This window comes from Condylostylus longicornis, unplaced genomic scaffold (genome assembly GCF_029603195.1).
Source record: "Condylostylus longicornis isolate FDR11 unplaced genomic scaffold, ASM2960319v2 ptg000022l, whole genome shotgun sequence".
NCBI lineage: Eukaryota > Metazoa > Arthropoda > Insecta > Diptera > Dolichopodidae > Condylostylus > Condylostylus longicornis.
The window spans coordinates 5,793,482-5,807,319 of record NW_026577991.1 but is presented as its reverse complement, the minus strand read 5'-3'; the positions used below and the strand labels follow the sequence as shown (position 1 = coordinate 5,807,319).

The following is a 13,838-nucleotide window of genomic DNA, read 5'->3' as shown; positions in this document are numbered from 1 at the left end:
TCCAGTTTTGTTGTAAGTGGTCTTAGGGAATAAGATTAGGCAATTCTAAAAAATCTCTAATGTGTAAAAATTTATAAATTTTAAAAATTTGTTAAAAATTATGTTTTTATGTTCCTTTGTACTAATTAAATTAATTCATCTTGCTAGTTTGCTGTAAAACTGAAATATTTAACTCAAAATTTACATATTTGAGAAAACCGGATTCTAAAGTTTTGAGGTTAATAAATTTTTCACTGTAGCATTTTTTTATAATAATATGTAAGCGATCATTTTCAAGCTAAAGCAATGGTGCTTTTCTACAAAAAATTGAAGTGAAATGTTCAAGTTAAAGAAATGTTTTAAGTGCTTATTTCTGTATAACAAATAACTCAGAAATCGCATTTATTCAGTTATGTTCATTCACAACGAACCATCGATTTAATGTGGTAAAATAAATTGTACGCAGTTCTAATAAATCTATTATATTAAAAACAGAAAGAGCGCAGCTATAATTCACTTTATGATTATAAAAAAAACTCAACTAATTTTGTAATTTAAAAAACTACCGAGTAGTTTTATTTTAATTTATGAAAACAACAACCAGGTGTTAACCAGGTTATATGGAATATTCATTCATTGTGAAAATTAGTAAAACAAAATAAATTAAATTGTTAGAAGGATATTATTTGTTATTTATTGTACAACTTTCATAATATACGCTGAATTTACATTGAATAGGTCATCTCATTTTATTTTTAATTATTTACCAATTTATTTATTATTCAATATTTGTATTATAATCTGTATGTATACCACACCTTACGTAGTTAAAGTTGTTTAAAGAAAATTTATTGTCACCTGAAAAATTTTTCATTCCCGTAATAAATAACTCCCGGAATGCACTCGATTTTGAATTCACCTCAAAATTTTATAATTTTGAAAACAAAAAAAAATTTTTCACCATCGTGGTGAATTTACACAGTTACAAACACTAATTAACTCTTGCGGTCAAATTTTGAAGTACATAATTAATTTAGCTGACAGTAATTTGAGACAGTATAGATGTCGCATAACGAATTAAGAAGAAATTTTTACATATTCATATATTATATTCCACAAAATATGAAACGGTGAATATTGAAACGATAAATCGAAAACATAAACAAATTGCTGGGTGCATTTCTACTAGTTATTTCTTATAGGGTTGTAAGAAACAGCTGATTTTTTCTGAATAGTATTGCCATATATGAATTCTTAATTTTAGTGCTAAAACCAAAAAAAATTATTAAAAATGGTTTAACTAGCATGGCAAAAATGATGAAACTAGCTATTTATTTTCTTCATTAATTTCAAATCTTTTTTCATCGTGTTTTGTTTAGTTGGCAATACCAAATAGCAAATTGTAAAAATTGTAATTAAATTGATAGATGACGAATAAATGAATAAAAATTTTCTTGTTTATATTTGGGAAATCAAATTGTAATTGAAATGACTTCTTTAGATAATACATTAAAAATTGGAAATAAGTTGGAAAAAGTAAGTGAAATAATATTAATATGAAATTAATCGGAAATATATTTAAGAAGTAAAATAAATCTTATCCGATGAATTGTAGGAAACTTCCAACTTTTCAATTTTAAAGGATCGGGTAGATAAGTATCATGATTTAACAAAAAATATGTCATCAATTTTAACAAATTTTGAAAATCGATTGGCAAAATTAGAAGAAACTATTTTACCAGTTTACAGCCAAACAGAACACTTACAGAAAAGGCAACAAAGTAATTACCTACCCAAGTATAACCATAAATTTAAACGTACATAATATAATTCAATTCCGTTTTTAGACCTGGATGCAACATTACAAGGGCTTGAAATAGTATTATCTCACTATGATGCTTCACAAGAAGTATGTGAATTAATTCACCGAGGTCCTAATGAAGGGAATGTAACACCATTCCTTCAAGCTCTCGATCGTCTCAAAGTTGCAATGAATTATTTCTTGGAAAATAATTCTCAAAGTGTTGAATTGGAAAATGTGACCAGTCTTTTTAATACTGGTTGTGAAAGTTTAAATAACTATTACAAACTTATGTTAAAAAAACATAGTAGCCCATTAAAACCAGTCGATTTATTAGATTTGATATATATGGATGAAGATTCATCAAATGAAGATTGTTCATCCATAAAACAAATTACTCCTAATACAAGAGAAGAACTTAAAGTCATTTCGTTTTGGTTAGAACAAAATTTGAGAAAAGAATTTATTGAAATATATTCTGATGAGAGAAGTGAAGTAGTTTTTCGTTCATTGCAAAACTTAAAAGATCATCAAAAGAGTGGCAGTTGGGGTAATGAACCTATTAGAAAACAATATATTGGAAGATCTGAAACTAAGAAAACAACATCACAAAGGCTACAACATATGTAAGTTTTAAAAACTAAAAGATTTCAATCAAATAAAAACATACACTAAATTGAAAATTTCAACTTCAGATTTGAAAAGAAAGCAAGTAAAATGCTTTCAACTATAGAACAATCAACCGGACTTTCGTTGAAAAAAAATTCATCCTATTCTGAACATTTAAATGTGGAGGACAATATGGACGGAGATCAAGAATTAGATAAATATTTAGTTCTTCTTTTAGGTCTTCAAAGACTTTTAGTTTGGGAAAGAACTTTATTAAACGATATTATTCCACAAACAAAACATACCGAAGTATTTTCAAAATTAGCTTATAATTCAATAGAAATGGTAGTTAAAGATGCTGAGGTATTCATGAATAAAACAATTTTTGTTATTTTATTAAGTAATTATTTTAATTGGAAATATTTAGGCAATAACGAATCGTGTAATTCGTAATATAGCAAAAAAAGAGTGGACATCAGTTTTAGGTATATTTTCTGCTTTAAAAAGAGTAATTATCTTACAACCAGATATTGATCGAACTTGTGATATACATCAAAAAGATCAACTTCGTAAAGTTTTAAATAAACTGCAACAAACTGTAAGTGTTTCAAAAAATTAAAACTTTCTTTTATTTTAAAAAATAAAAATACTTAATTTTCTTTTTAGGGAAACAAAGCTTTAGAGCAATTTTTAGAAGTAGTTAAAGATTCCGGCACAAATTTAGTTGGAATGAGTACGAGTGCTTATTCGGGTGGTTATTCAAATGTACCGAAAGATGCAACAGTTCATGAACTAACATCAAATACAATTTGGTTTATTGAAAATTTATTAGAACATTATGATGTTGTTGGTGAAATATTTGAAGGAGACTTTTTATATTCTAGTCAACTTGATACTATTCTGATGAAAAAATCATTAAGTCATGAAGAAAGAAATAAAGCTTTGCTTGCAATTTATATCAGTGAGTAAAAAAAACATAAAAACAAAATCAAATATATTAAAAATAATAATAATAATTTATTTTTATTTTTTAATTTTGTAGAAAAAGTTTTATCGGAACTAAATTTAACAATAATTGCAAAATGTGAATATTACAGTGATTCTGCTACTAAATATCTTTTTAGGCTGAATAATATATTTTATATTTTGAAATCTTTACAAAGATCAAATTTAATGGATCTTGTAATATTGGCATCACCAGATTGTGAAAGAAATTATTTAGATATCATAAATGAATTGAAAATTTCATATCAAAAATCATGGTCTAAATTATTGAGTAATATAATTTTAGATGAATTACCAAGACCTATAAATGGTAAAGTAAAGGATAAAGAAAGACAAATTTTAAAAGATAGATTTTCTGTAAGTTAATTGTTACTTTTTATATTGAAAATATAAATAACAAAAAAAAAATTTCATTTTAGAATTTCAATAAAGATTTAGAAGATATATGTAAAACACAAAGAGGCATTTCCATACCAGATATAAGTTTACGTGAAGGTTTAAAACGTGACAATATTGAACATATTCTTCCTAAATATAATCAATTTTATGAAACGTAAGTTAATTAAAATAAATATTAATTAAAAAAAAAAATTTAATTTTTTTGTTTGAAATGTGCATTTTTAGGTATGCTGAAGTTCAATTTAGTAAAAATCCTGAAAAATATGTTAAATACAAGCCGCATGAAGTTCATACTATGCTTAATAAATTGTTTGATGATTCAATTATTTAAGAACAAACACATCCTCCAAATTAAATAATAAATTAATAAAAAGTTATTTAATCGCTATGTTTTTTTTTTTTTTAAATAAATTTTATTATAAAAATATTAAATATATTATATATATCATGCGCAAATAAATTTATAATATTTTTGTTTCAATATTAATTTCATTTATAAAATTTATGAAATAACACTATAAAATAATTTAAGTAAACAGTAAATATACTATAAATATATAAGATTTGTTTTCTTTAAGTCATATAAGAGAGGAAAAAAAAAAACAGAATAATTTTTTTAACAAAACTCAACTTTTTACTTTACAAATTCAATGTTTTTTTTTCTTTTGTTTCTTTAGTACCTATTTAAATAAAATATTTTGTAATCTTATTTAACACAGTCTTTGAAAGACTTATATAATTTTGAAATATTATTTTTTAACTTAATTAGATTTTCAAGCAAATTTAAAATTTGAGATACAAATATTAACACCTTTAGTTTAATATTCTTTTTTTTTTGCCACGAAATAATAAAATTAACTATTTTTAAGACAAAAACATAAAATAATAAAAAAAAAAAATTTTATTTAATTAAAACCAAATGAAATAACATTAAAATATAAATATTAATTTAAAGATTTATATCAGCCTGTCATGGCGATTTAATAATAAAAATAGGCCACAAAATTCTTTCTTTTTAAATAATTATTACCGAATTGCTTTTAGCAATGCAACATTTATTGGAATTTTTATATGAAAATCTAAATTAATTTTACTTAAATAACAATTACGTCATTTTGTTACAAATTAAATATAAAAATTTTTTATAATAATATAATTTTATTTTTATCTTTTAGATATTTAAAAAATAAAATTATATAAAAAAAAAAAAAACATAAATTTTATTCATCGTTTAAAACGATTTAATGTTATTACCTATACCACGTGAGGGAAGACTATGTGTTTTAACTGTTGCTTGTGAATGTGCTACAGCTATACTAAGACATTGCACCCATTCTTCAGCACTTTTTTCATCTTTTGGTTTTAAAATTAATGTTTGATCACCAGTAAAAATTTCGAATGCTTTTGGAATATTTCTTGCACCTCTTGACACTTTTACAGATCTAATTTGATTTACATCAATACTTTCACCACCACTCTAAAAAATTTTAAATTAAAATTATAAATCGGATCAGCTTTTTTTTGGTTGTATTTCTTGAAAAAAAAAAATGTTATTTTATTTACCGATCCTTTGCAAGATAAATGTGCTCCTGATAATGTAAAATATCTGGTACGCCAACGTCGAAATAATCTCCATTTACCTTTTTTCTCTTTTAATTGACCTTCAATAATTGGTTGATTATTACCATGTAAAAATGCTGCACGATCAGGATGATTACATAGAAAACAACCCCATTGATATTCGAGCTCATTTGCATTAGGTTTACTTTTATCAGTTTTCATTACTTCGAATACATCAAGGAATCCAGAATGTCGTAATTCATTAACTAAATGTTCCCGATCCTATTTACATTAATTTTGTTTATATGAATTTGTTTTTGGAATTCTAAATTAATTACTAACCTTAACTGATGGAAAATGACTTGTTACCAATTCTGTAAAAGTTGGATTTTCACATTTAAGTAATTGCCAAAGATTTTTTAAATTGCTAATACCAGGTTCTCGTGTACTGAGTACACATTTTTCTTTAACCTATAATATGAAATAATTTTATGAACGGAATATCAAAAACTTTCATAATATAACTTACATAATTTCTAACTTGAAAATCTAAAAACATTAAATGTATCCAAGTTTTTGGATTTTTAGTTCGCATTGTAAAACATGATGTTCTTTGTGAGTACAAACAATGTGGTCCACGAATTTGACATGCGAAATGTAATTTTGCAATTTTTTTACTTCGCCTTTCTATAGTTAAAAATAGATCATTATTTTAAGTAAGATTCAATAATTTTCTATAAAATGAAATATATTTTTAATTACCTTCTAATGTGCATTTTGTTGGGGGTGGCAAGAATTGTGATGACTCGTCCATATATTTTTTAATTGAATGAAAATTTTTTTCACAAAATTGTTGCACAGGATCTCGCATTATTTGATACGGTTCAAATGTACTCATCCTTTGATTTATAATACTACTATTTGCATTCAAAAGTGTCACACTGGTATTATCATTGCGTCTAGTTACATTTGTAGTAGGTCCAGACACAACAACTTCCTGCTTATAAAAATATATTCAAAACATGAAATTACAATTAATTTTCATATGATATTTTAAGATAAAAACTTACGGAATTAACTGGAAAAGAGGTAATAGATTTTTGCATAGCACTGACAGTGGGCGTTGTTGAAATCGAACCGCTCGATTGATTTAAAGGATCTAATAAAGTAACAGGCCCTCCAGCGGTTACAGTTACACCACCAGAAGTAATTTTTGTTGTTGATGGTATACCCAGAGTAAATATGTACTGTAAAAGAATTGTGTGTATATTAATAATATAAATGTTTATAAAAATGTATTTTTATGTACATTGTTAGAAGGTATTGGAGTATTAACTTGCTGTTGGGCAACATTTCCACTAGAATGGCCATTGTTAATTTGTTGTGATGAACTTAACCTGTCGATACTTTTATGTAATCCTCCAACAGATCCTCCTTAAAAAAATTTCGATTTTATTTATTTTTATTGAAATTTCAAACAATTCACTAACCATGCAGTCTTGTCATGCTTCTATGTGTATTACTAGAATGATGTAATTTTCCTGTACTTCTGGAATCTCCTAATTTAACACGTCTCGTATAACCAGTATGTGTTGACTGTGACTGGGTTGTCGTAACAGAAGCTACAGGTACTGGGGCTGGTATTGTTATTGCTGATTCAATTGCTGACACTGCCGTACTTATACTATTATTTGTGCTGATTGTTACAACATGATTTCCTGAAATCGTATTTGATGTTATACTATTGATTCCAATTGACGGTGTTAAATTTGTTGTAGTAGCAGTTGTTATGGCAATTGAATTCGCAGCAATTGAAAGCGGTGGTTTTGATATCGTACTTATTGTAGAAGATGTGACAATTGTTGTAGGTGAATTTAAGTTAACTATTGTAACACCTCCCGATGTTTTATTAGCTATTTCAGTCGTTGATAATTGTTGACTAAAATATTTTTATTATATTTTGATTAATATTAAATAATTTATTGATATAAAAAAAAATTAATGCTTCACAAAAAAAATATAGCAAACCTTAAGGTATTCTTTTGCCTTATGCAAGATAAAACTTTATCACTGAATAAAACAGGATATGTTGAGCATAATTTTGTTGCTTCTTGCATTAATATAGTTTGAGTTGTGCGATCAGCATGTGGTAAATGTTCAAGAACAAAATCTAATGCTGATTGTGCTTTTTCCTAAAATTATCATTTTTACCAAAGGTAATAAAAATATATATTTTCTTTTAAATTAAATATTTTAATTATAAATAATAATTAAATTATAAATTACCTTATTAATTTTACCCGACGTTGATAATATTTGTGCAGCCAAAGCGATTGTCGGATTTTCTGTAGCAGAATTTTTAATATTATCAAAATAACTTAAAATTAAATTAGGTCTATTTTCTGCAAATTTAAGTAATACAGACATTGTAGCTAACGTAATTGTTTTATCATTTAAAAATTCTAATAAATCCTTTAAACTTGATTCTAAAACCTAAGAGAAAAATAAAAAAATTATCAAAATTATGGGTCAATGAAAAAATAAAAAAAAATATTTACTTACAGTCGGCTTTTTTTGAGCTATTAAAGTAAAAAGTTGTAATAATGCTAATTTTTCAGGAGTTTCACATTGCGGTAATAAACTTACTAATAGTGATGCATTCATTGATATTTTATCTGGTGAGACATCATAAAGTTGAGGTAATACTTTACACAGTCCATAGTTTCCTTATTTACAAAAAAAAAGAATTTTTACATTAAAATAGAAAAAGAGGGTTTCGTTTTTTTGTGAGTTATTAAATTTAAAATACCTGCAAGAATTGAATCCATAATTAAACCAACTTGAGGGCTTAATAAATGTGAATATTCTATAGCAGCCAATGATAAATAAATAGCTAAATTTTTTGATAATTCTTTATTGCCTTTTGGAAGAAATTTAACAGCAATTGGTAAAAATATTTTCATCACATCTTTTTTATCTTTGTTTTGTCTATAATTAATTTTGTAATCCTTTAAATAAATTTTATTTTTAATTTTATCAATTACTTTAAAATGAAAAAGTATATAATGTTTTTTTTTTTCAATGAATATGAATATATAATTACCAATAGTATAGTAGATGTAATATCAGCTGCTATCTTAGCATGTGGTGGATCTTCTTTACTAGATCCAGTAGGTTTTAAATTATAATGTAGACATATTTCTAATATATCTTCGAGAGATGAACAAAATCTATAATAAGAATAAAAAATTTATATATTTTTTTTTATTTTGCTTTTGTTGTGTTGCAATATCCTTACCTCTCTACCGTATTCGTTTCTCGAATACATGATAAAACTCTTGATATACATATTTCTACAACCGATTGATCATTTGTATTTTGCAAATAATCTGGCTGTAATATTATCAGTTCAATTTCGCTTAACTAAAAATAAATGAAAAACGAAAAATAATGAAATAATTAAAACTAAAAAAAAATCTATATGCACTTAAAATTATATTTTTAAAATATACATAAAGAAAAATTAAAATTACCACACTATTAATGTCATTAACAATATCACCATCTGGTATTGAAAATAATTCACCAGCTCTAGACAGATCTCTTTTAGATAAAACTTTTGTAAATAGTTCATGCATTTTTTTTCTCTTTGTTTTTCTTTTTCTACTTTCTTGTCCACAACAATGGAATTTTTTTCTTTTCTTGCTTCTTCTTCTTATTTCCTTATAGATTAATTTAACAATCCTATTTCTTTTTGTCTTATTTCTTGAAGATCTTCCAATTATTCTAATTATGTATGATGGATGATAAAAAATTATGTATTTAATTTGTATCTTTAATTTCCATTACCATCTTGCTTTAACATCAAAATCATAAGATTAAGTTATAAGAAAAACAATTGTATAATAAACCAAAATTTTAAATATTATTTGTTTTTAATATATTATTAAACAATTTCCATTGAAAGTCATCTGTTCAAATTGTTGATGAATAATAAATTCCAAGAGTATAATAAACGGAGTGTTGTTAAATATGTACATAAAATGAAAAAAATATAAAGAAAAATTATGAATGAAATAAATACATAAATATTATTAAAAATTATACTTAAATAAATTTTATTAAATAAGTTATGTGTATTTAATTTATAATAAAAGATTTTTGAAATATGAAAAATTATTCTTTGCACACATAACATTTTGTCAATTTAAGCAACCAAATAACTTAAAAGAATCTAAATAATTAATTTTGTAAAAATTTCATAAACTACATTAGATTGACTGATTATTTTAAAAATAACCTAAGTCCATTTCAAGTTTAATAGCATATTTGGGTTTAAAATAACCAAAAATTCGATTGATAGCATATTTATTTTTCTATCCAGTAACATAAGTTCCGATTCCAACTATTCACATTATCACAGCTTTTAGAAGAAAAAAAAAAGTTTTGAAACTGCAAATGGACATCAGTCACTTTCAAAATCAAGCATCCAAGTAGTCTAGTTAATTCTAATAATAATTTATTGTAATTTAACACATTGATGCATGTATAGGTGGGTATTTTGCACCTTAGATAGCTCGGTTACTCAAATTTAAATTAAAAACTATTAACAATTTACATTTACAATTAATCTGTGCCTGTTTTATGTTACCTCCTTAACTATTTTCATTGAAAATATATTTAAGTTCGTAATTAATATAACAAATTTTTTTTAGTATTATTGTGTACGTACATAAAACATAATTTTAATTATAGATAACAAGAAATATAGAGAAAAAATATGTGAATAAAAACCAAAAATTTTGCTATTGACAACTCAATTACTTATACATAACCGAGTTTATCTAATTTTTTTATCATTTTATTTTTTATTTCAGCTTTTTTCTGTTCATTTAGAAAACTTATTACTCCTAGATACATTTAATAACATGAAAAACGTAATAATAAATATTTTATGTAATATTATTTAATATAGTAGGTTGTAGGTATGAATCGATTATTTCCATACAAAAAACACTTTATCATAATTAATATTAATTAATTATGATAAATTTAATATTAAAATAATCAAATTATTAAATCATAATACTTAATAGTAAAATAGAATTATGTAAATTACAAATTTCCTTAAAATTTTTAATTTAATAATTTTTTTTTAGTTTGTTTTTTTACTAGCAATTTTTGCACGTTTTACAATTAATTCATTTACGGATTATTTACAAATTGTTGGTCAGATAAGAAATAAAAAAATTTTAAAACTGGTGGGTAAGTAGTACGTATATAGGTGTATCTAGATAGAGAGATATTTAATGATACATTTTTTATGTAAAGATAAATAAGAAAATTAAAAGAAAAACGAAATGCTTAAAAGGATTAAAATAAAATTACAAAAAGAATGTGCCTTCGTTGCTTTTTTTTTTTTTGTTTTTATGAATTTATTCAATTCAGCGAATTTTTTGAATTGTTTTGGAATTGTTTTACTAAAAAAAATAGTACCATAACTACACCAAACAACCTATTAGAATTGAAAATTCTAAATATTTATTGTGTATACAATTAAATCTATTATAACATCATTTCATTTCATTGGAAATTAATAACGTAATGCTTTTATATTTATAATATTAAGTATTTTATCGGTAACTAAATTGGGTAGGTAGTAAAAGCATAGCTATATATTTTAGTAAAATAATTAATAGGATATTTTGTAGATAATTAGATATATGTTCTATTTAAGTGAATTCTTACTCTAGTTTATTAATTTATTTTGGTTTATTTTTGTAGTAAGAATTTATTTAATTAATTTTAATGTTAAAAATTCAATAAATCAATAAGGTAAAATTTTCGATAATTCAGTTATAGTTCTATACAAATCTTAAAAAATCCTATTTTGCATTATTACAGCAACTAATTTTCAAATTTTTAATGTATAAGATATTTTTCCATTAATTGGATTTTTTTTTTCAAACTTAAAATAATTTCGTAGGTATTATGCTATGAAAATATGTACATATTCCATAATTTTTAAATGTGTTTCTTTTATAGTAAATAAAGATTTATCGAACATAAATTTAAAGATTTTGTAATTTTGATTTATCGGACATGCTTAATACATGTATATTAAGATTTATATTAGAATTGCACAAATTGAAGAAGTCCATACTAGCTTTTTTCTAAATTAATAATTCATATGTATTTGGAATATAATTTTATATGTCCTCGGTAGGCATGTATGTACGTTACGTACGCTAGTTATATTTTAAATACTTCAGTAGAAATCAATTAGACTGGAACTTCTTTAATATCACATCATAATATCATAATCATAAATATTTAAAGAAACAAAAATAAAAAGCAAAAACAAACAAAAAAAAAAAAAACCCGAAAAGAAAAAATATTAGAAACTTATTACCAAATCTTGTACAACTTGATTTTATTTTGCAATTCTGTTTTTTCTCATTTTCTGTTTTTTTTTTTTTTTTTTGAATAACGAGCTTTCTAGTTTATATTTTAACTGCAGGCAAGTGTGTATTTAGGTACCTACCTAACTACCCCAATTATATCCATACATACCTGTATGTATCTACATACATACATACTTAATATGATTTATTTTTTTTCCGGTTTATAAATCATTTTTTTTTTAATAAATATGTACATAAAAAAATACTAGCCAAACTGGCAGTTCTAACTTTATAATTTCAATATAAAATACCTATTATACAAACTATTATTTTTATTATAACATGCAGTACATTACATTACAGTATTATGTACAATGTACCTACATACATGCATAATATATAACATAACTTTTATATAAGACTATTTGCAATTAAAAACAAACAACGAAACAAAAAAAAAAACACAAAAAAAAAATTAAATAGACTGATTATTTATCCATATCTCTGCCTTATAACGGTAATTTTTTTTAATAGCAATAGCAAACATAACCAAATATATTTCAAAGAAGTTAATAAAAAGGCTTACATTCTACGGCTACAAGAAGACAAGAGGAGGCCAAATACCCATTACGTTTAAAAAAAAAATGGAAAAAAAACTTGTTTTTGATTTTGCACTTTTTATATTTTATATATGCATGTAAATATATTTGTATATAATAATGTACATACGTATAGGTATTTTATTATTTTTCATTCAACATTTTTTTTTTGTAACAGCCAGCTAGGTAAAAAAAAAATAAGAAAAATAAGAAATGAAAAATGTATGAAATGAGTTTTTTTGTATGGTTGGTTATTCTTCTGTGGTTGTCAGAGAGTTGATATTACTCTACTATAGAAAGTTGACAGGTGGGTTTCTGCTGTTATTTTTCTTATATAGTAGGCAGGCACATTTATATATTATGCAGGTAGTTATTAATTTTAAGAAAAAGTCTCAATCAAATGAATAAGTACCCAATAGTTTTTTATATTAAAAATGAGATAAAACCGAAAAAAATTATAATGTAATATGTAGCACTTTTTTTAAGCACATATGTATATATTTTATTACCTACTTGTTTCAACACATATATATCCCCATTATTATAATTTTATAGGTAGATATATGCAGGTATATATGTATGTATATATATATTTATATTTTTTTTATCAAATGTGTGCATGAATAAACTTTAAAAAAAAATCTTTTTTTTTTCTTGTTTCAATATTTCATTTTTTTTATATATATTTATGTATGTAACGTGTATAGTTATTTTTTAAAAATATTTTAATTAATAATAATATAAATGAATTTTGTTGTAATATATATATATATATATATTTTTTTTTTTAAATAAATATTATACAATAAACAGAAATAAAAAAAAAAGAAAACGAAACGAAAAAAAATACAATTTTATCACGATCGCGAAAACTTCTTCATATTTGTCGGGCAGGTAAAAATCAACTGACTGACTTGCCGTTTTATTTATTTGTATGAGATTTTGACAATAAGAATTACAATGAATTGGAAAAGTTTTAAAGGTTACCAATTTATTAATATAAAAAAGAAGTTAAATTTGCGTAAAATTTATTTATTTTATTATTTAACATATTCAATGTTATTCTCAATACTAAACTTGACAGACTGCAAATATTGCAAAACTAGGCAACGACAATTATAATCAATTGTGATAGAAAGACGCATATTATATAATGATAGGTTATTTAAAAGTATAGAAGCACATTTGATACGTGTAGCGGAATATTGTAATTTATGAAATAGAGGAGATTTTCTACTACTCATTTTTAATGCATAAAGTTGTACAAATATTTATATGTATATTGCAAATAATCTTAAATAACGAAATCAGAATAGGGATATTTAAAATACAGTTTAAAGATCATCCTTCATTCCATATTCAAAAATTTCTTAGCTTAAAAGTTTCTATGACACTAATAAATAATAATAAAAATAAAGAATAAATAAAAATTTTATTTTTCTTAATAATTAAGTTTTTTAAATTGAAAACTTATTGAAATTT

The 13,838-nt window shown here is 23.6% G+C and overlaps 2 protein-coding genes across 7 annotated transcripts; one reads left to right on the top strand and one right to left on the bottom strand.

Moving 5' to 3' along the window:
* The first annotated feature begins 1,389 nt into the window (after positions 1 to 1,389).
* Positions 1,390 to 4,240, top strand: LOC129606820 (exocyst complex component 7). Its single transcript, XM_055517391.1, has 9 exons — positions 1,390 to 1,515; positions 1,595 to 1,760; positions 1,827 to 2,406; positions 2,476 to 2,752; positions 2,817 to 2,987; positions 3,056 to 3,350; positions 3,432 to 3,751; positions 3,814 to 3,947; positions 4,019 to 4,240. The coding sequence occupies exons 1-9, from the start codon at positions 1,468 to 1,470 to the stop codon at positions 4,122 to 4,124; spliced, it is 2,097 nt and encodes a 698-aa protein (XP_055373366.1). The 5' UTR covers positions 1,390 to 1,467; the 3' UTR covers positions 4,125 to 4,240.
* Positions 4,241 to 4,884: 644 nt separating this feature from the next.
* LOC129606819 (protein melted) lies at positions 4,885 to 13,236 on the bottom strand. 6 transcript variants are annotated; one of them, XM_055517388.1, is made up of 18 exons: positions 12,866 to 13,236; positions 12,344 to 12,538; positions 9,203 to 9,324; positions 8,887 to 9,139; positions 8,652 to 8,776; positions 8,457 to 8,583; positions 8,163 to 8,361; positions 7,916 to 8,079; positions 7,640 to 7,846; positions 7,382 to 7,545; positions 6,844 to 7,292; positions 6,663 to 6,787; positions 6,424 to 6,600; positions 6,116 to 6,353; positions 5,883 to 6,040; positions 5,696 to 5,824; positions 5,357 to 5,635; positions 4,885 to 5,270 (listed from the first exon to the last, which is right to left on the bottom strand). In XM_055517388.1, exons 4-18 carry the CDS (start codon positions 8,989 to 8,991, stop codon positions 5,025 to 5,027), a joined length of 2,892 nt encoding a protein of 963 aa, XP_055373363.1. In that variant the 5' UTR covers positions 8,992 to 9,139; positions 9,203 to 9,324; positions 12,344 to 12,538; positions 12,866 to 13,236; the 3' UTR covers positions 4,885 to 5,024. The 6 variants fall into 6 exon arrangements, with proteins under 6 accessions (XP_055373363.1, XP_055373364.1, XP_055373360.1 ...); XM_055517389.1 differs by having other exon boundaries at positions 6,116 to 6,350; positions 8,887 to 9,324; XM_055517385.1 differs by having other exon boundaries at positions 8,887 to 9,324; positions 12,870 to 13,236.
* Positions 13,237 to 13,838: the final 602 nt, after the last annotated feature.